Source organism: Cornus florida, unplaced genomic scaffold, assembly GCF_030987335.1.
Source record: "Cornus florida cultivar Cherokee Brave unplaced genomic scaffold, ASM3098733v1 CherokeeBrave_3.0.0_Hap2_Chr05, whole genome shotgun sequence".
In the NCBI taxonomy this organism is placed as follows: domain Eukaryota; kingdom Viridiplantae; phylum Streptophyta; class Magnoliopsida; order Cornales; family Cornaceae; genus Cornus; species Cornus florida.
In genome coordinates, this window is record NW_026775575.1 from 82,684,949 (window position 1) to 82,712,635 (window position 27,687).

Below are 27,687 nucleotides of genomic sequence, written 5' to 3' on the forward strand. Positions count from 1 at the left end.
TAAGCTAACTTTTCTCACTAATAGATGCATGATCTATTTGTAATATGAAAGTTTTTTAGTGGTATATTTTCAAACAAGTATAATTAATATATATATATATATATATATATATATATATATATAGATATGGTAGTATATCAATGTCATACAGGGAGTTTAAGTAATTAATGTATACATTGAGTAATAGAGTGAGTAATAAATGCATATATTGTAATATAGGTGTTTGATATCACTGGGACTTTAATAAATTTAATTATATAAGGTAAATATGTATGAAAATCACGAATTAAGAAAACAAATTCGCAAATTGCAAAAATTAAATTCCTAAATCGCAAATTCACGTGCAGTGCTTGAGAACGGGACCTCTTTGGACGAATTGTGTGACTAAGGTCTACTAGACTAAACTATATAATTATATAGAAGAAAAAAATTTAAAAAGAAAAAGAAATGCTAAGCTTAGTTGAAATATTAGCACTAGGCCCATCAAACAACTCACAGCATGAGCTCTAAAAGAAGCCCACTTCACCTGGACCATTTTCAGACCTCCACAATTACTGGATTTTTCACTTTAACTGGGCCTACGTAGGCCCTCATTGTCCAAAAACCCCAACCAACTTCAGTTCAGAGTCCATTAAACAAGAAATGATCCGTGGACGTAAATCGCGAATCAAACAATGGAGGTATACCAATCCTACGGCCGAGATCGGTTCCCTTCTAATACTCGTACCAACAGCAAACACACACCTGAATACACACACAAGACGCTTAAACCCTGCTGTCACAGCATTTCGCAAATCACAGCTCTATTTCAGGGTTTTTTGAGAGGCTTCGGCAGCGACCGACGAAGAAGAAAATGATTCGTCGGCGAACCCTAACCCTAGCCTCTCTGAGACACCAACTCGACTCGTATCGCAACACCAACACAACCATAACTCGCTTATCCTCCTCACCCTCTTCGAAGCTTTCGCAAACCCAGAGTCGAATCGACATCAGATGTTTGGTCTCTCATTGCAATTTGCCCTCGAATTCGATTTCGATCAACGGTTTGAAGAATGGGGTTTTGGGTGTTCGTTCGATGGCCACGCGAACAACGAACGATTCGAGCAACAGACCTCCGAAAGAGACGATACTTCTGGATGGTTGCGACTTCGAGCATTGGCTCGTTGTCGTGGAGCCTCCTGACTCGAATCTGGTCCGCGATGAGATCATTGATAGTTATATCAAAACCCTAGCTCAGGTTCTTGGCAGGTAATTGAAGTATGTAAATAGATTCACGAACACCCAATTATCATCTATATGTATGTGTTTGTGTATGCTTGATGGAACCAATTTGATATCTTCAAATGTTGCACGGAAACGTGGTGAAATTTGATCAATGGGGGTTTATTTTTATGTATGCTTGTATAATTGTGTGTATGTGTTTCTAATTGCACATATATATAGGTTGATGGAGCCCATTGTTAGCTACCTATCGAGAATCAACAAATTCAACTGTGTGGTCTTCACACAATTTTGGGTGTTCTTTTTCATCTCCACTCAATTTATAATTAACACGAGCTGTCATTTCAATTTCTTTAGGCCTAATAAAATTTCAAAAATGATCACTGTTGTTTTTTAACTTACTGGTTTTATAATGGAAGTGTAATGAAGATGAACACACAGACTTACATAAAATGTTGTAAAATCTTATCATTGTGGCGGATATTTTGTTTTACTGCTTGGCCTTCAATTGATATGGGAACTCTATTTGGAAACTGTTGTAGTGAAGAGGAAGCTCGAATGAAGATTTACTCTGTCTCGACTCGACATTATTTTGCTTTTGGGTGCATTGTGTCGGAGGAGCTTTCCTACAAGATAAAGGGTACTCTCTCTTCCTCTTTCAATATCTCTATTTATATATATATATATATATATATATATATATATATATATATATATATATCATGGTGTTGGGTGCATTGCTTTTGGGTGATTAGTAGTTTTTTTTTTGCTTGCAGAGCTCCCAAAGGTTAGGTGGGTTCTTCCAGATTCTTATCTTGATGTTAAGAACAAGAACTATGGAGGTGAGTTTACTCGTCAACATTCTGTTTTCAATTCCATTAGGACAGCGTGAGCAAACCCGGCCATGTTGGATTGGGTTGAGGTTTGAATTCTCTCATGCAGGTCACTTCTATTATTTAATTCATGGCTATATTTTGTTGAGTTTAGGTATTAGTGTAAGATATAGTGTATTTCGTGATCCATTATTTATTTATTTATTATTTTTTTGTGGTTGAATTGTGTTCATAATTCAACTTGAGGAGGTTTATTCATGTATAATTTTATTTAATCAATAATTGATTCTCTTTTGTGTTGAATTTAAATGTAACTTGAAAGAATAAAAATGTTATTGACAATCATTTGCTTTTTTAATGGAAATGACATAATGACCACGTATCCCTTTTGTGCAATGGTGCTGTTTATTCTTCTACTTAAGGTATCTATCTTGGTTCTACTTGACTTTTGTTATCTTTATTTCATCGTGTATTTTCTATCGGTTTTGCAGGGGAGCCTTTCATCGACGGTCAAGCTGTTCCTTATGACCCCATGTACCATGAGACGTGGGTACGGAACTATAATGACTCATTACGAAGGAACAGCAACAACAAGACCAGGGGAAGGAGAGAAGACAGGCCAAGGAACATTCAGAGAAGAGATAATATGACCAGTCAAAATATGCAACCTCCTCCACCGCCACCGACGTCGCAGCCAAACCCTCGAAGTGCTTTGAACCAGAATTTCACACCTACACCAAATTACCAAAATCAAGCCCCTCCAATGCCAAATTTCTCAAATGGTAATATTCCAGCTCAGAATGTGCGACCCCCACTACCACCACCAACACCAAAACCCGCACCAAGTCTTCCAAACCAGAATTTCTCACCTACACCAAATTACCAAAATCAATCCCCTCCAATGCCAAATTTCTCAAGTGGTAATATTCCAGCTCAGAATATGCAACCCCCACTACCACCACCATCAACACCAAAACCCGCACCAAGTCTTCCAAACCAGAATTTCGCACCTACACCAAATTACCAAAATCAATCCCCTCCAATGCCAAATTTCTCAAATGGTAATATTCCAGCTCAGAATGTGCGACCCCCACTACCACCACCGTCAACACCAAAACCCCCACCAAGTCTTCCAAACCAGAATTTCGCATCCACACCAATTTACCAAAGTCAGGCCCCTCCAGCAAGCAGGGACATGCCCTTTCAAATGCAGAATCCTGATGTTCAGAGAACTGGCATTCCACCTCAAGCGTCAAACAATAGTTTCCAGAACAGGGATGTGCTGCCTTCAATGCAAAGCCACGACTATCAAAATAATTATGCTCAATCAATACAGAATCGAGATTTCCAGAGTAGGGAGATTCCTCCTCCCATGGCTAATAGAGGGGTCCCAAATAGGTACATGGAACCTCCAACTCATAACTGGAATTACCAGAGAAACGAGATGAGACCTCCCTCGAACGACCTCAATTTGCAGGATAGGAATGTGTCCCAACCATTGCAGAACAATGAATATCTGAACAGGAACAGTCCTCTCCCAGTGCATAATCAGAGGTACCCCAACAGAGATGTTACACCACCAAAGCAGAATCAAAATGTCTACAATAGGAGTGTGCCACCACATCCAATTGAAAATCAAGATTTCCACAATAGGGGAATGTCGCATCCTGTGCAACATCAGGGCGACCCATATAACAATATGGGAAATGTTCAACCAAGAGATGGTCCAAATTGGGCAAGTGATATGGGATCAATGCCAAATGGAGAATACCAAAATAAGGGCACGCCTCATTACACAAGCTCAAGAAATGAGCCGAACGAACGCTACCAGGGTGGGCACATGTCTGATTACACGAACACCGGGAATGTTCAGGGTATTGACCGTCGAGGCTGGGGCTCATCAAATGCTAGAGACATGGGGAATTCACCAAACAGAGACCACCAGTCAGGTGATACGTCCAATGGAGAGTTTGAGGCTGTGGCAAATAGGAACTTCTAGAGTATGGAAGTAATGTATCAAAAGAGATCTTGAAGTTTCAAAGCAGCAGAAGGTTTGCAATATCAGTCCCACTGTTTGAGGTTTTTTGGTGCCTAAAGGTAAGCATCACCTGCCAGTATACTTTTACTAAATAACTAAGGTGTTTATGTATCTCTTGAACTGTTTATGGTTGGTGCTTTGTTATTTACTTCCTGGTGCTTGCTTTTTTTGTTTTTGCTTTATTTTTGGATTAACCTTCCTGAGAGTTGATCATAGACTTTTGACTTTATTGTTTTTATGGAATAAAATGACACAATTCTTTCTTAAGCACGTCTTCGTGTCCCTTTTTGGTTTCTGCTGCACAAACTTATTTGATTTTTCAAAAAACAGTTGTGTTATTTTATTTTAAAATTATAAATTTATTTAAAGAGGAATGAAACAAACACTAATAATGGTATACAACTCCATTATTTATTTTCTTTTTCGTTTAGTTGTTCATTTTATCCTTACTTGATGGCTTTGAACTATTGAAATGAGTAACTAACCATATAACCCTGCAATAGTTGAAAAGGATACCTTTTGTGTTTGAAACATTTTCATAGCTATTCTTCACTTTTATAGCGAGAATCATCTTTTTACTGCTAATGAAAAAAAAAAATCATCTTTTTACTAGTAAGATGTGTGAATAAGGAATAAATATCAAATCGTTGGAACATTGAGGTTCTTTATTTTACACTAATAATTCAGCAGATAAAGGTTGATTGCTATTAGTTGAATGTACAAGTAAAAATTTATAATGCATTTTCTTAACTTTGAAAAGTCTAATTGCATTCAACGGATGGGAATTTGATCCAATAATTCGAATCCGATAGTTATTATCTAAACAAATTGAATATGGATAATAATTTTTGGCTCCGATACTAATTTGATCCTACATATAGATTATATAAACACACATTTCTTACTATCTTTTGTGTGTATGTTTATACATTTGAAAAGTCATAGCTCACATTCAATTTTCATGTTCACATTACGTCATTTGATCCTACATATAGATTTTTCTATCTTTTTTGTGTGTATGTTTATACATTTGAAAAGTCACAGCTCTTTGTCTTAGGGTTGCATTCAATTTTCATGTTCACATTTCGTCATTTTGTACTGGTGGAGTGGTCTCCGCACGAACGTATAAAATGAAAATGTCGTCATGATGTTAAACATCATTAGGGATGTAATTTCTTGAAGGTGTTTGTTCGTGGAAATGTTACCCTCAAATCATAATTTTTTCAAGTTAATACGAGTACCAATAATGGAATTTCAAAGTAGCCAACTCACATGTCGCCAGTTTACCTTGGGTATTCTATCACTTGACGTGAAAAATATTTTTTTATTTTTACTTTATTGGTGTTTGACAAAGGTTTACGTTTGCTGGAAATTGATGGATAAGTTATTTTTGTTAAATTTTAATATTTTTTTTTCTTTGTAAATGTTTTACGACAACCAAACAACAGAAAATAAAAAAAATATTTTACGTCCAAACAAACGAAACTCGAGTCTTCATAATTATCTGGATGTTCTTTGTTTTTTCAAAATTATTCTTTTGGCTTCTAAAAGGTTTCAAATTGTTTTCTTTTTATATTATATTCTTTTTCGGATTGTGATTTGTAAAAACCTTATTCAAATATGATTTAGTGATACAAATTGTTGAATTTTACATTGTGCATTGCAGTGTAGTATACTAGTATGTTATAAATATATTAGCTAATTCTATAATATCTATATACACACAATTAACTTGGTATCAAAACTGTTTTTAAAACTTTTTTTCCTTCTCTCTATTCTTTCTTTTTTAAAACTTTAATAAAGAGTCAAATATTTAATTTTCTTCACTTTTTTTATTTTGTCTTTTGTAATTTTTTTTTTTTTTTTCTCATTTTGTTACTCATTTTTTGTGATCTGTTTTGACTTTAAGGCTTTGTTTGTTTCACCGTAAAATATTTTTCAGAAATAATTTTCCTCATTTTTTGATATTTGAAAGACTCCAAGATTAGAAAATTATTCTTCATGTAAATCATTTTACTCCTAAATGACCAAATTGATTTATCAAAAAAAAATTCGTAAATCATTTTTCACGGTCTATCTTGGGTCATTTATAACCATTTGTATTCTTATTGAACTTTTATGTCGCTCTAATATTTAATCTCTTTCAGTTCTCCCAATTTAAAATCTAATCTCCAGTTTTCTCTCTATATGTATACGAGATGAGGGAGAAAGGACACAAATTTAAATTAATCAAGAAACAGATTTGGGTCGAGAGTATAAAGAGAGTGGAGACTGGAGAGGGAAAGTAACACGAAGGGGAGAGAGGGATGAGGGAAAGTAACGAGGAAAGAGAGGATTTTTCATGTTAAATGCAAATAATTCTTTAGGATTATGCGGTGTCGAAGTTTCATTTTTATCCTATCCATGTCGGAAAACACATTACACGGTGTCCTGCAGCCGTCACGCGCAATGCCAAAATGTCATCATCCACAACGGTAATTGGGCAGTTCAGCCCGCTGATTAAAAACGCGCCAACCTGTGTCTTTGCTGCTAAGAAAAATGAGTTCACTATGGTCTATAAGTCAAAACTCGTTCCCTAAAATCCAAACATAAAAAGTGTTGACTTTTTATTGTTTTTTTTGTAGCGCCACATTATTAACACCACTCACTCATCTCGTCTCTTCCTTTTCATCTGGGGCGCCTTCTCATGCACTAAAAGGACACTATTGCCCCTCTCACCAATCACTACATTCTACCATGTCCTTGTTTCTCTTTTATTTTTTATATTTTTATTTATTTTATTTTTTATATTTAGTTAAATAATTATGAGCTCTCACAAATGTCCATTATGCTATCAAATGCATTTTTATGTTGTACGGAGTATTTGATAACAACGAATCAATGTTTTAGAATTAAAATGGAAGTGAAATTTAATTCAAAATCTTAATAATATTTATCCTAATTTTAATTTTAATATGTGAGTTCGGTAATTTCAAACATCGTTTTAATTTTTATTTTATTTTTATTTTTTATTTTTTATTTTTGACAATGCAAATACAAACAAAACATGGCAATTTGATGAAGTTGCAAAAAATACATTAACATCATTCTCAAAATTTAATATCATACAAAAAAATGATTTAAACATAACTTAAAATATTTTATTTTTCTAATTTCAAAGGATAGCTTAATAGCAAGACTCTCGACTCACATAAATTTTGCCACTTCATGTGCCTCATCGTGAGTTATGGGGTGCTTTGAGAACCTATCAACAAAAATATAAATATATTTCATTTTACTTTCCAAGAACATCATATATCAAAACATGATTAGTAACACCTCATTTTACTTTCGAAGAACATCATATATCAAAACATGATGTTTAGTAACACTTTATATATCTTGAGGGTAGTTCAAACGTTGTTTCCATAGCACAGTTGAAATCATCATTTATCTATAATCACTGAAAATTACATTTGCATACCTTCTAGCATATTTGAAATCAACTTCCTTCAAAAGCTGTAAGTAAAAAAATAAATAAATAAATAAATAATAAAAAATGAGAGGCATAAGATGCACCAAATTCCAATATAACTATGTATAATTGCAAAATCAACAATTGCGCAATTATAAGACAATACTCATACGTCTGGTGGTACAGACAAGCTCAAGGACCAGAACCCCTAGTGTTTGGAAGGGGCTTGTGCACGATGTTGTGAACCAAAACAAAGTCGTTTTGGTGCAATACAGAGCCTTAAGGTGGGTCCCACACAACACAATACCTGTGTTGGTTCCGTACTTGTACACCAAAACAACATAGTTTTGCACAGAGAACCCCTCCACACCCCTCCAAAGAGGAGGGGATGCACTTCCTTCGTGTAAACAATTATTCCTTAATCGAGATGGCAACGGGGCTGAGTTGGGGCGGGTTTCACTAAACCTTACTACGCTTCGTTAGAAAATCCGTCATACTAACTCCGTTCATACTCCAGAACGGGTTTGTAATTGGTATATCATTCTCGTCTTTATTTCGGCAAACAAAGTACCGACTCCGTCCCGCATATTCCGTTTAATTGCGAGGTGAGGGCGGATTATGCCACTTTTATTATTTAGTAAAAAAAAATTAACCCAATGGTCCTAATGCGATCAAATTGGGCTGATAAACAAATTGGCCCAGCTTTTAAATTACTAAAGACTTCTTCGTGAATATTAATATACTTTAAATTAAGTAACAAGGTCTTAAAAATATTAAATATATATTAGATTTATATATATATATAATTTTTAAAAGTACATATATAATCGAGGCGGGATTGGGGTGGGTTCATCACTAAATCCGCCTCTGTCCCAAGCCCGATTCGAATTTTCAATTATTTTATCATATCCGTTCCAAATTCATTTAGAAACTTTTAAATTCAATTCATTAGGGATTAGGCAGGGCAAAAACCCGCTGAATGGGAGAGATCGTCATCCCTAGGAGTACCAATGTACCAGTAGCTCAGGTTTAAAAAAAATAAATAAATAATGTGAAGGATTAGTCAATTGCTAGACACTTTTGTTTTAAGAAGTACAAATCATACAGAATCCTGGGAACATTATAAAAAATAAATAAATAACTATAACCATAATTCAATATTCTAGGAATAAATTATAAGAGCATTGAAAGAATAGGAAAGGGTGGTGTCCCAATCACAAGTCAATACATGACTTGGAAAACTGAAAATTTGGCAAAATCAAAACACGCTCTTATAACACGGAGATGGGCCTAGGCCCGTAGACCCACACTTTGACTCTCTACCATGACAAACCCACATCCATCTCCATATATAAATAGCCCTCTGTCTCTCTCTCTCCTCTCAACAAAATCAGAACACACAAAAAATTAGGACGTTACAGAATGTCTTGTACCGTTGCGATTTCGAGCTCCCCTGTCTTCTCTCCATCTAGGGTTTCCTCTTCTCTCTTCTGCAAATCCTCCTCCATCTCTTCATCCCCCGAAACCATCTCTCAATCGCCCTCCTCGTCGTCGCCGTCGTCGCCGCTCAGGCTCCGGCTGCTGAAACCACCACCTCTCAGTGGACTCGCTAGGGCTTCTACGGACGGTGGGTCGTTGTCGTCGTCTTCTTCTTTGTCTTCTCCGACGCTGCAAAAGAGGAAGAGGCCGATGCGGCTCGATATTCCGATTGCTTCGTGGAGCTTTGCTGGTGGTTGTCCGGCGACGCCGTCCGCGGCTGAGGAGTCGGTGGAGGTTGAGAGGGATGGGTATTCTGTGTACTGCAAGAGAGGGAGGAGAGAGGCCATGGAGGATCGGTACTCTGCTGCCCTTGATCTTCAAGGAGATCCTAAACAGGTAAAAAAGATTAGAGCTTTTATTTTTTTAATGAAAGTAATAATAATTTCATTATTGGCTTTGTGAAAATTGATAGTTTTGGTGATTGTATTCTACAAATTGGAACCTTTTTGAGGAGATTTGTTTGATTGAAGACTTTTGTTGTTGTTTACATTACCTTGTGGGAATTTGACCGTTAGTCTTTATACTGAAATTTTTCCTAAAATAAGTTCAAAAAACAATATTGAATGTGAAGAGGTTATTTTCCCTAGGGCTAGTATAGTTTCATGATTAAGTAGTCTTTGGAGATAAATCGAGTGTTACTGCTCTAAACTGGGAGTACTTTCTGCCAATTTCTTTTCCTGAGTTCTATTTTTGAGAAAGTTTTAGGATCTACCTGGAAGTGTTCTATTACAAATTAGCTTTTAATGGAGGCTTAGGGAACTCACAAATCATTAATGATACTGTACTCAAGTTGGATTATTAAAAAATTGTGGAAGAATTTTCTAGTAAGTAATTGAATCTTGTGGGAAAAAAAAAAAAAAAAAAATTGAAGTTCAGGTTTGAAAGAAATTGTTGCAGGCCTTTTACTTGTACTTGGTAATATGTTATTTATATGAACTTGATGAAACCAAAATCTGATATACAGTTTTTTTTCCCTCCCCTTTTTATTTTGCAGGCTTTTTTTGGTGTTTTTGATGGGCATGGAGGTGCAAAAGCTGCTGTGTTTGCAGCAGAGAACTTGAATAAAAACATTTTAGATGAATTGGAACAAAGGGATGAAGGAGAGGTTGAGGAAGCCATTAAAAATGGTTATCTGAAAACAGATACCGAGTTTCTGAAGGAAGATGTCCGCGGGGGATCATGTTGTGTCACAGCACTTATCAGAAAAGGTAACCTCGTGGTATCTAATGCTGGTGACTGCCGTGCCGTGATGAGCAGGGGTGGGGTTGCTGAGGCCCTCACATCTGATCACCGCCCTTCAAGGGAAGACGAGAAGGATAGAATTGAGACCACGGTGAGCAGCTAGTTGTTTTTATTTTAGATGTTCTTCTTTTCCCTCTGTCTGAAATGAAATGCTGGTAGCATCTGAATTGCAACTGATTGGTTTGTGATATCATTTATAGGGTGGCTACGTCGATTGTTGCCGTGGTGTTTGGCGAATTCAGGGATCTCTGGCTGTGTCCAGAGGAATTGGAGATCGCCACCTTAAACAATGGGTAATAGCAGAACCGGAAACAAAAATTTTTAAAATCAAACCGGACTTCGAATTCTTACTCCTTGCTTCTGATGGCTTGTGGGATAAGGTAATGGATTACAAATTGAATTTATATTCTTATATATTAGTATTATTTTTGGTGATTCCTTGTGGGCAACTTTAATTGACCCCTTCTTCCCTTTGTTTTATAGGTTAGCAATCAGGAAGCTGTCGATATTGCTCGTCCTTTGTGCTTAGGAACTGACAAGCCAGAACCTCTGTCAGCTTGTAAAATGCTTGCAGACCTCTCCGTTTCGCGAGGCTCCTTCGATGATATTAGTGTGATGCTGATTCAATTGGAAAAATATCATTGATGGTCGTCGGCTTTTTATTGGAGAATTAGCTACCCTAATTTATATAACTTGACAGAAAAGTTCTCCTGCCTGCGTTTTTTTCTTTTCAAAGTAAATCCTTTACCCTATTAGGGGTTAAAGGCCAGACTCTCAGTAGTTGCTGTTTAGTGGTGGGGTATTACTACATAGTGATTTTGTTAGTTGTTGATGATGACGAAGATGATGGAGGAGGTATATGTTTTAATGGAAGAGCCTCATCTAGCGTAGTTGTTTGACCTTTTTTGCAGTTTTTTGGAGAATGATCAAACACAGAAACGCGTTTAAATTATTTTTTATACATATTCTTTATTCATTGAAATTCTATTGACCCCTATTTGTAAATTAATTTATTCTTTTATAAATTTCATCTAGGTTATGATTCTTCTATTTTAGGCTTTAATTCAGTCATAGTTACTTTTCTTTTTTCTTTTTTCTTATTTTTTGTGGTGAAACAACATATTACTGAGCGATCAAGTTACTACCTCATATGCTCTCTTGGACTCGCAAGCTCCAGCTGGCTATATAGGACTAAGTTGTATTCTTTAAAAATATGCAAACATTTACCGGCAGAGTCATTCTTGAATAACGACTCTTGAATAAATTTTTACATGGTCCGGCGCTACATGATCTCGTCAAATCACAATGCTTGTCTATCGGGACGTGATTGACCGGTTCTATAATCTTTGACCATGTAATAATTTCCCATCATTTTAGATGGCAAAAAAACACAAACTTGAGACTGAATAGACTTCGCAATTTTCCCCCACCTCTCTGCATCACTTTGAACAAATTGCACGACATGTTGCTCTGCCTTCACCATCTAATTTTGAATCATTGTAAACCTCATCCTAAAACTTGAATTTACCTCCAAGAATTAGATGAATATAAGCTTCAAGTATATATATACTTGGGATATGATTTTTCCTCCGGATATATATGGTGGTTATGTTATCTCCTTAACTGGTGGTAGTAAAATTAATTGCTGATGCAATGCATTTACCATTTAAACCCTCACACAATTCAGAATAACATGATCTACTGACTCCCACCTTTGCTCTACAAAAGTTATTTCACAGGTTGCTTATTTTGAAATTTTCCAAATTTTTTTGTTCATCATCATTTTGATTATCAGAAAGTCCCATTTGATTGTTGTGAAAACAGGGGGAAAAAAAAAACAACAAAAACATAAGCAGGACACATATTTACGTGACAACAAGAATACAAATAAGGCCAATAAATTTATGTTGTTCATCAAAACTAGGTTATGTTTATGGGATTGTCGAAATTTCACTACAATAAAAAGCAAACGAATTACAGTCTGTTCAAAATAATAATTAATCATTTTGATTATCAGAAAGTCCCATTTGATTGTTGTGAAAACCGCCCGGGGGGACCAATAAATTTACGTTGTTCATCAAAACTAAGTTATGTTTATGGGATCGTCGAAATTTCACTACAATAAAAAGCAAACGAATTACAGTCTGTTCAAAATAATAACTAATAATAACTTATTCCACTATACTTGTAGTATAAAATTAAGGTTACATAAAAAGTAAGAAAATACCAAAATACAATTTCAGGCCAGAGGCCACCTTAGTAAGGTGTACAATATTACGAGACTCCAGACCTTCTGTAATTAGAAGATACTTCTAATCCTCTCTTAAATTCTTAGTGCAATGATTAGAAATTTTTTATTATTATTATTATTATTATTTTTTTTTTTTTTTTTTTTTTTTTGTAGGACTTCAGTATGTTAAAACTCATTTCAATATTTCCTCTTATGTCCACATGACAGAGCGATCTTGTTTGTACAATATTAAGCACTAAATGGACTTTCCTTGTTCACTAATTATATTACAAATTATCAGTTATTAAGGTGATTAATCTTTTATTTATTAGTATCCTTATAAATCACTAAAGCATGGAATGTGAAGACTTTGTCTGAATTTAATTCTATTCTAGCATGTTCAAAAGAGATTTATCCTCTTTTTTAATTTCATTTGGCTGTAATTGTTCAAATTACAGATTAATTTGCAAGCCTTCGACTTCCTGTTGATCCAAAGAATCTCCTTCAAGAACCTAAAATTAATTCTTGTCGATTGGAGAATCTTCTATAACACCTAAACAAACCTAAACTTAAGAATATGTGGTACTGTGTGTACTGTGTGTATTACTAGTCCACGAACCCTACCAGAAAACTGGAAGAATATTGCAATGGAAACAAGCTCTCCGAAAACCCCACCAAATTAATGGTACGAGGGGAAGAAGCCTACCAGAAAATCTTATATTCGCATCTTCAACTTAGTATTCTATGTTTACATATACAATGAAATAAAATACTAAGAAAAATATATTAATCACATTATATGGTCATAAGCTGTCCGTAAATTAAGCCCCCCTTGCCCCTTGTGCTCAAAATGTTGCCAAGAAGTGCACGTGACATGACGGTTTGCCTCCGCCTCATTCGACATGGCACGCTCTTAGTGTAGTCATTCAGTCTACTGTAGATGCAACTTGGGCTTGTTGGTTTTCTGTGTGTTACATTATCATGTCGCGTGTGTTTTTGTGCCCAAGCCTATATAGACACACAGATGCACACACACACATACATACATAAATATATATATATATATATATATATATATATATATATATGGGTAAATTATGTTGACCTTTCCTAAACTTTGGATAAATTATGTTTATTATTTTGATCTTTTTGAAATTTGGCGTATGTTTTTTTTCTTACAAATTTGTTGACCAAATTTTATAAAATGACAATTTTATCCTTTCCTTGTAAAATGCAATAGAATATAATGTTATTAGTATAATAGTGTTACTGACTTTTAACTACTTTTCGACCTTCCACGAATGAGTTTAGAAAAAATCAAAGTAAAAAATGTTAAATAATATATCTGTAATTTGTCCAAACATTATTATATATATAGAGAGAGAGAGAGAGAGAGATAAATATTGAGGCATACACACCAAACATTATTATGTGTGTGAGCTTGGTGACCAACCAGCAGGTCTTGTGGGAGATTTTCCTGTTTTCATATTGTTAGGCCATAAGCTCTGTTCATATCCAGAAGGATCCCTCAAATGATGAAAACAGCACTTGCATCGTAAGGCGGGGGGACAAGTTAGTTGATGGGTCAAATGAAGTTGATTGTTCTTAGGAAAAAAAAAAAAAAAAAACAATGAATAAACAAAGATGCCCACTCTTAGGCACATGTGGGACATGTTATAAATGTGTTTATATGGTTGAAAATTAAATTAAATTATTTTGAACCACTGATTAACACATTTTAAGTCTTCTTTTGTACAAATCTTATCAACTAACAACACATTTTAAAAAGAGGCATGTTACAATATCCGAAATTAACAAGATAAGGTGCATTATAATAACAAAAGTACGTGCAAGTAAACTAATGTTTTTCTTGATTTTGATCTATTGTATTCTTTTTAGATGATAGAAAAAATATTTTCAAAACAGATAGGTCATAAATTATATATATATATATGAATTGGTTGCATTGAACAGATAGGATTTGTTTAGTACACGTTTTGTTTTTGGTAATTTTATTTTTGTCTAAAACAATAGTAATAAATAGTGAAAAAAAACATGTTTGGTAAAAAATATTTTATTTTGCATACTAACGAAAAGCAGCGGCGGAGCCAAGAATTTATTTCGGAGGGGCAACCGTTAACAATAGTATGGCAAGAAATTTTGAACCAAAATTAATACATACAAAAGGAGGGGTCTTTTCTAAATTTTGATATTTAAAAATTTTGTGAGACTCGGTTGAGGAGAAAAAAGTGGTATTTTTTAATTTTGAAAATTTTATTGGACAATGAGTTAGAAAATGAGGGATTCTTTGAATCTTGAAAGTTTTTTAAAAGGGTTTTTGTGAATTTTATAGGTTCAGTGGTGGTACTTTTACAATTATTAGAACTTTACTATAAAAACTACCAATAAGGGAAAAGATCAGTGGCCCACTGGACCCAATGTGGACTATCGAAATGTTTTTACATGCTTCCAAAAATCTTGCAACAAATGGACGTTACCAAACATGATTCCGATTACTATTCACAATACTCTACAACAAAATAGCTGTTTGTTTCGGGTTAAAACAAAATGAGAACCAAATAGAGCCTTAATAAATAGGGTTCAAAAACTATCGACTAACCCCTCAACTAAAGAAACTATCACATTACTCCTTAATCTTTTTCTAAAAATTGTCAAATCACCCTATTCTATTAAGTGGCCGTCTAAAATTAACGGGAGAAAAGCATGTGACAGTCACGTGCATACTATTCTGACCATACTGCCCTTTTAATTACATAATGACTTAACTGTCCTTATAGAAGACCTTTAGTTTGCATTTGCCTCAATAAGAACAAAATGTTGCACAACAACATCCACCAAATCCTTTTATGTTTTTCTTCATCGTCATCTTCTTCCTCTACTCTCATGGCACACAACACAAAATAACTACAATGCTTGGTCAATAACCGACAAAAAAATGCTAGTGTTTGATCATTAATTCGAACTTTTAAAGCAAAAAGAGAGAAATCAGATAAAGAAATAAATGGTTTTGATTCAGGTGCGAGTTGAGAAATTGACGATGCACGTGATATGGGTTGATCCGATTTATTGGTGTGGACGCAATCTTAGAATGGGAATTCAGACATCGGCAGTGGCGTCGCCACCATCATCAATTACCTATTTCTCCAAAATTAGTCATCAACTACCCGTCACACACAACCCCTAAAGAGACATTGGTGCAAACAAAAGTTACCTTGCTAATTTGAGCAACTGTGAACTGAAAATTTATATTCATGATGGCAACCAAGTTAGTCATGCATGTTTGGATTCACTCATTTTTTAATTCAATCAGTTTTGAATTGTGCAATTAGATTCAATCAATTTTTAATGGTGAGGGACATCACCGACCGTTCGTCGAAGTCCCTACTATTCGGATCTGCTCCAGCGTTGATCAGAACTGAGAATTTGTATTTGTGATGGTCAATTTCAGCAGTGACTTAAGGTTGAGATTCATTGCAGTTACCAATCGCTTTCATGAACAGAAAACAGATTTTAAAGGTTTGGGGGGAAGGGGGGAAAGGGAGGATGAGGGATTCGATGACTTGAGAGCTGACGACGAAGATGGGAACATCGACATCAATCTTTGAAGATGTGTGGACCGGGCTTTGCCCTGATGGGCTTTGCCTACGGAAAGCTTGGAAGATCGGACAAGAACGATGTCGGGAGGGGAGGAGAGAGGAGGGGTGAGAGAGGGGGATACATTCAATGTGTATTTCTGTACAGGGCAAGACGATGTTGTTTTAAGTTTAGTATTGTATGTATATTTTCCCCAATTCATTTAAAGGGCATATTTGGTATTTTAAATTTACACATTCAATTTTATAAATAATATTATGTTATCAAAGGTCATTTTTGTCAATTCACATGAAGTTAACAGTTTTGACACGAATTGGAATCAACTTGATAGTTTTTGTTAGTTGTGAGGGTGATTTGTTAATTGAGGGAGCTTATATGGAGTTTTTGGTAACTACAATAGGTTTTGTGATTTTAGCCCTAATAAATAATAATTAAAAAAAAAAAAAACAGTTAATTTAGCGTGTATAAAAATTTTATAATACGAAGGAATTTTTTCCCATATGGGTCATATCAATCTTAATTGATTCTAAAGTAGATTTATAAATTTCATGAAAAACAAAGGTGAGATGCATAAACATGAAAGGAGAAGTTGGTTACGCAGGAACCAGAACAAAAAAAAACCCGAATTGACTGTGTGTGACAGTGTGAGTTATGCATGTCGGCTGCGATTTATGAAATGATCGAAAACCGTTTAGTTCAAATTCACGTTGTATTGTTGGTCCGACGATTCTTCAATTTTGATTTTTGCCTTGCTCTCAGGCGACAACCCTCCTAAACGTCGCTAAAATTTGTTAGACAGGTTGTCTCAAATATCCTTTTCATTACCTGTTGGAAACTTACTTTGATGGTTTTTTTGTTTTGAAAAGCGACTTACTTTGATGGTTGCGTGAAAACAAACAATTTTTCTGGAATATATTCAACCAATTAAACATTGCTTTCAAATCTAATTTGTTAACGCAGTTCGGATTGGTTTAGATGGAGTCGAATTTGGCTACCTAATCGGATTAGTTCTAATTTTTTTGAAACTGTGGTTACAATTTTTACAAAAATCAATCTAATTTGAATTGTGTGCACCATTTCTCTTTCTTTATCGGGTGAAATTGTTAAAGCACATTTATTCGAAAAATTATTTTTAGACAACTCCTCTCCCCCTTTTCAAATTTAAATAGGCCTTTTCAATTTTTAAATAAATACAATTATGTTGTGTCTGAAAATACTGAATTGACATCTTGAATTGAAATTGGAGAGAATTCAATTTAAATTTTTAATGAAATTTTCTTAAATTCTAATTTTGAGGCCCCAATTTGATATTTTCCAACATAATATTAGAGCTGAGTTTGTTCTTATGGTGTGCTCAATTTGTTTAAGTTGTCACCACTGTGAGATTAAAAGGTTACTCTTCAAGAAATTGTTGTGAAGTTGAATTTTAAAAGCTTATAGAATATAAATATATTTTGTCAATCATCAATGTCGCTTGCTCACCCACAAAAAATTTATTTCTATCACTAATTGTAAAGAAAAGATATAATTAATGTGCCACCCCAAATTAATTTGTTTGAAACAAACTTAGTGTTTAGAATAGCCTGATGGATGTTAATCAATCATATCAATAATTAAAAGTCATAAATATATAATACATTGTTGTAAATGTGCCTCGATTTCATCTGACCTTGATTGAAAATAAAATAATCGAAATTGAAAGGGAGAAAGAGAAATCTTGAAATAATCTTTAAAAAGACTAAATACTAATTTTAACTTGATTAAGATGTTTGTTAACAAAAAACTCAAATTAACATAATTGGAATTTGAAACCGTACATTCAAAATAACATAAGTTTACATGCTATTTGAGTTAAAGTTTTCAATCAAATACTTTAGCCGACCACCATGGAAAATTCAATCAAGTTGAAGACTTCGGCGTAAAAATCATTATTCATTTACTGACTAAAATATAAGAGTTCATTAAATTTTGTAAATTAAATAAGTGCTCTCTTTTTTGGTTCTCTTATTTATTTTGTAAGGTATAACTAAACTCTTTCATTGACAAGTGAGAACGAATTAGCTGGCAATATGAAAAATGTTTCATTCTTGGTGTAACTGTGTTTTGACCTAACAATCACCAATTGTACCAATTTAATTTGTACACACACAAAATTGTCCAAATACTTTCTTCTTCAATGACCTACAAATTTAATTCTCATCCCCATATATTTTTGAACATACCAATCTTACGTGGCAAACCATCACTCTCTGTACTTTCCTTTTCAAGTCACCAAATGTACATACATGTTTGAATCCATGAAGCTTCCTCAATATTTGAGCATTTTACACGTGGTGTGTGACCTTTACAAAAACCTTCCAATTGTGACAGGTGGCAAACATTTAGAGTTAGCAACCCATAATTTGTACACGTCATGAAAGAAAGTATAAATTCACCAAATACCCAATAACTAAAACCCTTACCACTTCATCAAATTTGTGGTCATCACTAGTTTTCTTTATCCTATCTCCTACCCAATTCTGTCCACCTATAGTGTCCCAAACATTTTGGTGGGATGACAGAGTTGTTTTCCTAATTAGGTGGTAGCTAAGGAATTAAGAGGTGTCACATTCTTTAAAAGATAGGTATAACTATATATGTATATATATATATACACACACACTAACATTTTTTTTTTTTTTTAAAAGACAAGAAGAGTTAGAAGTTCGATTAATAGATATAAAGAGCCAAAGTTTAGTACTTTTAAAATTTATTGAAAGTACTAACAACTGAATTATCGAGACATCTGCATACACAAACATATATAATGGTAAATATATAGGTATATGGTTTATATTATATTTACATAAACCAAAATTACAAGTTATGACCCCTTTGTAGTATACAAGCAGTGATCTCCATCATATTATGTGTATTGAACAGTCCAGTAAACAAAGAAGATCCTCAATAAACAAAGAAGATCCTAACTAGTTAATGGTGAATATAGAGATATGGTTTATATAATATTTACATACAAATATATATATATATATATATATATATATATTGAATGGAGGTTGGTGGTTCACGTCAACTGACTTCTACCGAAGCCCCTTCTCCGGAGGCTAGACACCAGCAAATGGTGGGCACATCGCGACACGCATTTGGCATCTCCATCAAAGAGCATGAGCATCTCATTCCATGTTGCCTTAACGTGGACCTACAAATTTCTGCCACGTCAGAAAACAAGTGGGTCCCGCTTTAAGTTCCAACCCAGCCTCAACACACAACTCTGTCCCCACCTCCCTTTCTTAATTCATGTGGTGGACTAGTTTTTTGGGGTTTTTTTTGGCGACCTACTTGGATACCCCAGAATGTCATCAGTTCTGTGATTTGGTGTAACAAGTCTACACATCTTATCCTGCATCAGCCGATCACAGCCGTTTGAAATTATTAAATATCAGCCCTCTTTTTTTTTTTTAAACCAAGTATCTTTAAATTTCGAAAAAGATTAAAATTAAAGTATAATAAGAGTTGTCCTCCGGTTAAACTGAATAAGGGTTAATAATAAAAAATAATAATAATTCTAATTCACAATTTAAGAAATAATAATAAGAATGTATCCAAGTTCCAAAATTGATCTTAGGGCGGCATGAAGAATGATGGTTCTGTGGTCCATTGAATCAGCAGCCCCAACCAAAAACATGAGAATTTAGAAATGGTCGAGCCAACCCAAATCCTTCCACGAACCACCACGGTTATGAACTTTAAGACCACATGTTGAATGCCACCCAATCCGTGACGTCGACAAACCGCCCCAACCAAAAATCACGATAATCAAAACACAAATCAACGGTGCAGATTCTACCACACCACACCACCCATGGATAAGGATAAAACCCAGTATCGTATACCCTTTTACGTCAATTAGTTCCTGACCAGAACTCTCCTGACGTCACCAACCGCTTATACGGATAATTTTCCAATTCCACACACTTTTACACACGTCCCCACATATATATATATATATATCCACACTCAACGCCTCCAATAACAAACCAAAACCAATACTACTTTTTTTTAAAAAAAATTCTTAGTTTCGTGAGAGAGATGGAGAAAGTGAATCGAAATTCGAACTGGGTCAGAGGGGCTTGTATAGGAAGAGGTTCATTTGGCACCGTCAGTCTCGCCGTCGACAAATCGGACGGTCATGTTTTTGCCGTCAAGTCGGTGGATCAGAGCTTATGTCTGAGTTCTCAGCTGGAGGCGTTGGAGAACGAAATTCAAATTCTCCGATCACTTTCGTCCCCGTACGTGGTGGAGTATGTCGGCGACGACGTGACGACGTCGTTCCGGAACTTATATCTGGAGTACTTGCCAGGTGGCACCGTTGCTGATTTGGCAAAGTGTTCCGGCGCTGCTGACGCGGACGAGGGAATTATACGGTCGTACACGTGGTGCGTCGTCTCGGCGTTGCGTTACGTTCACTCGAAAGGCCTTGTGCATTGTGACGTCAAGGGAAAGAACGTCTTGGTGGGGTCCACACCCGGGATGGCGAAGCTGGCTGATTTCGGTTCGGCGATCGATTCAACCGCTGCGATCACTCCACGTGGGAGTCCGCTGTGGATGGCGCCGGAGGTGATCCGGCGGGAACACCAGGGGCCGGAATCTGACGTCTGGTCGCTGGGGTGTACCGTCATCGAGATGATCACCGGAAAGCCGGCGTGGGAGGACCGAGGCGCCGACACGCTGTGTCGAATCGGTTACTCGGACCAGTTGCCGGAGCTCCCGACTCAGCTGTCGGAACTCGGTCGTGACTTCCTCGACAAGTGTCTCCGGAGAGATCATACCAAGCGGTGGAGCTGTGATCAGCTGCTGCGTCACCCATTCATGTCATCATCGTCACCGTCCGATTCGATTACTCATTCATCCCCTCGTTGTGTTCTCGATTGGTTCAATTCAGAGTTGTCCGACGAAGATAACGAAGAAATTACTCAAAGTACGAACAGTAAATTACAATTTCATGAAAACTCCGCTAGAGAAAGAATGGGTGAATTAGCTACAAACGCAGGGGCAAATTGGGAATCTGATGGTTGGTTAGTGGTGAGGAATTTGATCAGTGAAAGAGAGGAAGTTTCAGATGCGTGTTGTAGTGGTGGTGTCCAAGAAAGGACAAGTTCGGAATATCCGGAATTGATTAGCACAGACGAGGAAATTTCGAGGATAAATTCGGAATATTATAATAATTACATTGTGGTTGAACAGGAAATTGAGAGGACAAATTGGGAATATGCTGATTTCGGTGGTGGCGGCAGTGATGAGTCTAATATGGGTGGTTGGGGAGGGGTGGAAGCTGGTTCGAGCTGTCCGTATGGGTCGCAAGAGAGGGATTGGACAGTGGATAAGTGTCCAAAAGACTTTACAACTGTTGTACTTGTTTTATCATTATTTTTATTGTATGTCACAGTAACACTTTGTATTTTAATCTTATTATATACATTATTTACGTTTTATATCAGACTTCAAACTTTGCATGTGACAATTCAATGTTTGCTTGTGAAATGGTATGGTGGCATGAAAATTGCTCATCGTGATGATCTATATATGTGTGTATATATATATATATATATATATTTACCAATCATGGTAGAAAATTCCACACGGTAAGTTGAGTAATTGTCCAACGCAGAGTACGTTGGTGAAGGTTCCTTAGTTGGTACTCTTTACAGGTTTGAATTTTGTCTGAGGTGAAAATTATGTTATGCAACCTAAGTATTGGTTTAGGTGATATAACATCTTCAATTCATAAAAATAAATAAATAAATAAATATTAAAGTGTAGTTGTGCTCTAGTTGTTTACGTAATCATTTGGAATATTAATATTTGAGTTGGAAGAGTTAATTATTGATGCAAGAGATAAAGAGGTGAAGAGTTTTATATTTTTATATTAGTCATACATTAACCAATTAAAAATATTTGGTTAAAGAATTTTGTCCAAAATGTTCTAACTTTAAAATTATTTTGCTGTAATAAAATTACTTCTTATCAAAAAATAATAATAACAATAATAATAATGTTCAAATGTATCAACCATCAAGCAATCATTTGTTAGTTATGTATTAATTATTTTTCAATAGTTAATTTAATAGTAAAAGTTTTTACTTATTGTGACATCATTAATTAACAGTGTGGGCTATAGCTCAAACTCTATTCACACATTTGACAATCGATTTTATTTATTTAGTTTTTAAATAAATAAAATTAAGGTTTGAACATTGATCAAATGAGAAACACAATATTGCGTTATTAACTGATATTGTGTGTGAATGCTTAAATAGCATTTTCAGATGAGAGAATTCTTGGATATTGGATAACAAACATAACCCATTATTAATTAAGTTGGTTATATGAGAATTTTCACTCAAATTTCAAATTGAGTAAAAAACAAAAATTCATCTTCTCATTCATCCTTCTCATTCATCCTTCTCAATGCAAACCCCACCATTACCTTGGAATCGAATCCCCTGCTATACTTGCTTTAGTGTTCTTGCTTTAATATTATATTTTGCTACACGCGCGGTGTATTCACACAACACATTTTATTCTGTTGTACAATGCAATATTTCGATAATACAACACAAATAATGGATGAATGAAATGAACGTCGGTCTTGCATTTTCATTTAATTATATTCATGTTCAGAATATGTGTTGCAACTTGAATATAATTGTGTTATACTTTCAAAATTATTGTACTGCATCTTCAAAAATTACAAGAATTGAATATTATTTTAACCTTATTATAGACATTATTTACATTTTATATCAGACTTCAAACTTTGCATGTGACAATTCAATGTTTGCTTGTGAAATGGTATGGTTGCATGAAAATTGTTCATCATGATGATCTATATATATATATATGTATGTATGTATGTATGTATGTATAGAGGTAGAAAATTCCACACGGTAAGTTGAGTAATTGTCCAACGCAAAGTACTTCCATCTTTGCTTTACCAATGTTGGTGTAGGTTCCTTAGTAGAAAATTCTCATGAATGCATTTGGTGGAGGCTTTCTCATTCTAGGTACTCTTACAAGTTTTCAATTTTGTTTGAGATTAAAATTATGTTATGCGACCTTTAAGTATTGGCTTTGGTGATATAACATCTTCAATTCATAGAAAAGGCGAAAAGTTCCGAATTTTAAATAAATAAATATAAAATAAAGTGTAACGACCTAACGAGTTTTTAACTAATCATTCCATGTAGTGATATTTGAAGAGTTATGCAGAATTTTTTGACCGAATACATTTGTTTGGTTATTGATGCAAGATATAAAGATGTAAAATTTTGCTCATACTCCTCGATGTTAAATTCATTTTCCAATCATAAAATTACTTTCTGGTTAGAAAATTTAAATGTATCAACCATCAAGCAATCATTTGTTAGTCATGAATTGATTATTTTTTCTATAGTTAATTTACTACTAAAAGTTTTTACTTATTGTGACATCACTAATTAACAGTGTGGGCTATAGCTCAAACTCTATTCACACATTTGACAATCGATTTTATTTAATTTTTTTTAAAACCTTTGTATGAAAAAACAACATAAGCTTGGAAATTTCTTTTGAAATTAAGGTTTGAACATTGATCAAATGAGAAACACAATATTGCGTTATCAACTGATGTTGTGTGTAAATGCTAAAATAGCATTTTCAGATGTGAGAATTCTTGCATAAACATAACCCATTATTAATTAAGTTGGTCAATATCAGAAATTTCACTCAAATTTATTATTTCACCCAAATTGAGTAAAATAAAAAATAAAAATCTTCTCATTCATCTTTCTCAATGCAAACCTCACCATTATGTTAGAATCAAACACGCTGGTGTATCCGCACAACACACTTTATTCTATAGTGCAGAGTAATATTTTGATAAAGCAACACAAATAATAGATGAATAAAATGAAAGTCCGTCTTACATTTTCGTTTAATTGTGTTCATGTTCAGAATATGCGTTGCAACTTTGATATAATTGTGTTGATACTTTCAAAATAATTGTATTGCATCTTCAAAAATTATGATGCATGTTGCACACCATAAATCGAGAGTATATGTTAAGTTGTCACAAAACATGTTAGTCTGTTACACCTACTAAAATCAATATATTACACACACATATGTGATTATAATTGAGATATGATTCTGATTGAGATTACAATCCTGTAGATGTCTTCCATACCGACAGATTAGGCCAATCAGACCGACAATAGGCACTCCAGATGCATTCCGTACCTTGTCGGCATTGATTTTTGTATATCATTTTGAGGCGGGGCTTCTTGTAGGATCAACAATAATCCAAAATAAGTTACAAGGAGTATCACAGTGCACATCTAATATTTTTTAATCTTTTTCGTTTTTTAAAGGTTTTTGCTTTTTTTCATTTGTATTTTTTAAGGTTGGGGCATGTTTGGTAACACAACAGCTTGGCTCTCCACTATCACCTTATGTTTCAACTCACATTCCCATAAATTTACTTTATTTCTTTCTTTCTTCTTATTATTCTTATTCTTATTATTATTATTTTTATTTTGAATTTTGATGGTATTTTTTATGAGTTGGAATTCTATGTTGTCGTGTTGTACCGCATTGAACGAATCACAAGATGTTATAGAGCGAAACATCTCAACTCGTCTTTTACTATCTTGAAGAACAAGGATCACATACGCACTCTAATTTAATTCTGTTTGCACAACCTGTAAGGCTGTTTTTCTGACATAGACATAGATAAAAAATTTTGAATCATATGAACATCCTGTTCTTAAACCCATGACATGCCCACATTTGATGTAAATCTTTGAATCAGGTATATAATTGCTCTCTTCATGTGACCACATGTTAGCTGGTTACATGAGTAAACAATTGACCCTGCATGAAGGTGTGATACTATGATGGCTTTCATGCCAAGATCTAATAGATGGCCTCGCGTGTAATCAGAAGCTCAAACTCTCGGAAAATGTCTCTCCTTCCTCATCCGATGGGGATATGATCATGTTTGTCTCGAGGGATTGGGATCGCTTTTTCCTCTGGTCCTGTGTCACTAGTGTAACGCACTACGTCAAGACAAATTGTGACACCATAAAATAATGAATTGGTTGCAAGGGCATCACACCATTGGAAGGACGCCTCGAATTGCAGTGCTTCTGTATCTCGCCTGACATTTTCCTCACTCGTATACAATATTTGGGCAGAACGCAATTGCCAAATCTTCAAGAAGAAAAAATTTCAGCAAATTCACTACTTTACCGAATGATTGAAACAATCAGATTGAAATTGATGTCTGGTTGATTTTTCAATCAATAGGCGAATCGTCAATGAATGGGACATCCCTTGCTCCATCTTGCATCCTCCTCCACGGCCACGGGATTAGATAATAGTGAATCTCTCACTTATGCTGTATTTGGTGTGTAGGAATAGAATGGAATGCAAGTGAGAATGGAATGGAATAAAATGACCATTCTCATTCTATTGTTTCGTTGTAAATATGAAATGTGTAAGAATGAAATAATAATAATCATTCTAGTGTTTGGATGGACCAATTTAAAATTTAGAATGAAATAAATTTCAAACTGAATTCACCAAAATATCATTCTTAGTAACATATAAATTAAAGGGTTAATTACAATGACACCCCCTGAGATTTGTCATAATAACAGTCATATATAAGTTGGACTTTTTTTGAACAATGACACTCCCTGTCAGAAATTGCATCCAAACAGGCCCTTAAGAGGTGTGAAAAGTCAAGATTGCCCTTCAATATTTTATTAATTTAAATTAAAAAATAATCAAAACTCCTAAATGACATTTTTGCCCTTGGTATATTATCAGTATATGTCACCACCTCTAACCTCTCACCTTCTCTAACCATAATCTCTCAAACCCTAACCCTAACAAACCCAACCCATGCTCCCTCCATTAAACCCACCACCAAATACCTAAATCTCTCCACCCCTAAATCCCACACCACCGTTGTTGCTGCTGCCACCACCAAAAAATTCGTCGTTGTTGAACCCTTGGATCCCGCCGCCGCCACCACCAAAAAATCCGTCGTTGTTGAACTCTCAAGTCTAGCCGTCGCCACCACCAAAAATACGCGTTGTTGAACCCTCAGATCTGGCCCCCGCCACACCCTCAGATCTGGTCGCCGCCGCCGCCGCCACCAAAAATTCGCGTCGTTGAACCCTCAGATCTGGCCGCCACCACCAAAAATCCGCTTTGTTGAACCCTCGAATCTGGCCACTGAATCGGGTGGGAATTTGGACGTATCAATTTGGGTCGTTGTTGCCAAAGAGGGAGACAAGAGGCCCATCCCTGTGATGGCCACATTCTTCTTAATTTGGATCATTCTCATGCTTAGGATGAAGGTTGTGGTGGTGTTGATGCCACCTCCACCTCCACCTTGCCCATCGTCAAAGTCTAGGACCTTATATATATATATATTGAAGATATGGTGTTTGAAACTGATGGTGTGTGTGTGTGTGTGTGTGTGTGTGTGTGTGTGTGTTGAAGATTTGGATTTTGAATAGTGAAGTGGTGGTGATGGTAGTGGTGATAGAGGTGGTGGTAATGGATGGTATGGAGGAGAAGGGAAATTTTTAGGTTTTGTTTTTATTTTTTTACTATACAAAGTTAGAAGGGTAATTTTATTATTTAAATGAGTTAATTGATAATTCAAAAGGGCAACAATGTAAATTCTTTAAGTGGCAGAGGTGGCAAGTGATAGTTGGGGTGTCTTTGTTAACTTTATTAAACTTGAGGGGTTGTTATTGTTCAAAAAAAGCCCAACTTATATATGGCTGTCATTATGATAAATCTCAGGGGGTGTCATTGTAATCAACCCTAAATTAAATTAACAAAATGACATTTTCTAATAATTTTTAAAAAAATAAATGGTGGCAGTGGCCGTGGTGCTGGTGTTAGAAGGCAGCGGTGGTGGCAATGGTGGAAGAAGGCAGCAGTGGTGTTGGCGGAAGGCGGCAGTGGTGTTGGCGGAAGGCAGTGGCAGTAGTATGGTGGTTGTGGTGGAAAGAAATAGAGGTGTATGTGACGGTAGTGGAAGCCAGTGGAAGTGACTATAGTAGTGGTGGAAGGCAGTGGAGGTGGCAGTGGTGGTGGAAGGTGGTGAAGAAGGTAGTGGTGGTGGTGGTGATGGAAGATGGTGGAAGGCAGTGGCAGTGGTGGTAGAAGGCGGCGGCGGCGGCGGCTGCGGCGGTGATGGTGGTGGAAGGCAATGATGGCAGCGGTGGTGGAAGGGTGGTGGTGGTGGTAATGTAAGGTAGTGGCGATAGAAGGCGATGGTTATGGTGAAAGGTGGTGATGGTGACGGTGGTGGAATGTGGTGGCAGTGGTGAAAGGTGGTGGTGGTAGCGGTGGTGAAAAGCAGTGGTGGTGGTTGCAACAAAGAAAGATGGCGGCGGTGGTAAAAGGGGGTGGCGGCGGTGGTGGTGGAAAACGGTGGGCGATGGTGAAAATC

The 27,687-nt window shown here is 35.6% G+C and overlaps 3 protein-coding genes across 3 annotated transcripts; all 3 read left to right on the forward strand.

The window, feature by feature from the left end:
- The first annotated feature begins 804 nt into the window (after nt 1-804).
- On the forward strand, nt 805-4,362 carry LOC132307206 (leucine-rich repeat extensin-like protein 5). The gene is made up of 4 exons (XM_059804902.1): nt 805-1,248; nt 1,764-1,861; nt 1,998-2,063; nt 2,546-4,362. The coding sequence occupies exons 1-4, from the start codon at nt 854-856 to the stop codon at nt 4,051-4,053; spliced, it is 2,067 nt and encodes a 688-aa protein (XP_059660885.1). The 5' UTR covers nt 805-853; the 3' UTR covers nt 4,054-4,362.
- A 4,551-nt stretch (nt 4,363-8,913) lies between these two features.
- LOC132307207 (probable protein phosphatase 2C 25) lies at nt 8,914-11,377 on the forward strand. Its single transcript, XM_059804903.1, has 4 exons — nt 8,914-9,421; nt 10,080-10,418; nt 10,528-10,707; nt 10,811-11,377. The coding sequence occupies exons 1-4, from the start codon at nt 8,969-8,971 to the stop codon at nt 10,970-10,972; spliced, it is 1,134 nt and encodes a 377-aa protein (XP_059660886.1). The 5' UTR covers nt 8,914-8,968; the 3' UTR covers nt 10,973-11,377.
- Nucleotides 11,378-20,187: 8,810 nt separating this feature from the next.
- Nucleotides 20,188-27,286, forward strand: LOC132309571 (mitogen-activated protein kinase kinase kinase 18-like). The gene is made up of 2 exons (XM_059807865.1): nt 20,188-21,741; nt 27,114-27,286. Exons 1-2 carry the CDS (start codon nt 20,262-20,264, stop codon nt 27,284-27,286), a joined length of 1,653 nt encoding a protein of 550 aa, XP_059663848.1. The 5' UTR covers nt 20,188-20,261.
- Nucleotides 27,287-27,687: the final 401 nt, after the last annotated feature.

What these genes read in the sequence shown, in the direction of transcription:
- LOC132307206 (XM_059804902.1), top strand. Translation starts at nt 854, where the DNA reads ATGATTCGTCGGCGAACCCTAACCCTAGCCTCTCTGAGACACCAACTC. An exon ending in CTAGCTCAGGTTCTTGGCAG is followed by an intron (nt 1,249 to 1,763) that starts GTAATTGAAGTA and finishes AAACTGTTGTAG; the next exon opens with TGAAGAGGAAGCTCGAATGA. An exon ending in TAAGAACAAGAACTATGGAG is followed by an intron (nt 2,064 to 2,545) that starts GTGAGTTTACTC and finishes TCGGTTTTGCAG; the next exon opens with GGGAGCCTTTCATCGACGGT.
- LOC132307207 (XM_059804903.1), top strand. Translation starts at nt 8,969, where the DNA reads ATGTCTTGTACCGTTGCGATTTCGAGCTCCCCTGTCTTCTCTCCATCT. An exon ending in TTCAAGGAGATCCTAAACAG is followed by an intron (nt 9,422 to 10,079) that starts GTAAAAAAGATT and finishes TTTATTTTGCAG; the next exon opens with GCTTTTTTTGGTGTTTTTGA. An exon ending in AGGATAGAATTGAGACCACG is followed by an intron (nt 10,419 to 10,527) that starts GTGAGCAGCTAG and finishes TATCATTTATAG; the next exon opens with GGTGGCTACGTCGATTGTTG.
- LOC132309571 (XM_059807865.1), top strand. Translation starts at nt 20,262, where the DNA reads ATGGAGAAAGTGAATCGAAATTCGAACTGGGTCAGAGGGGCTTGTATA. An exon ending in TGGCATGAAAATTGCTCATC is followed by an intron (nt 21,742 to 27,113) that starts GTGATGATCTAT and finishes AAATGGTGGCAG; the next exon opens with TGGCCGTGGTGCTGGTGTTA.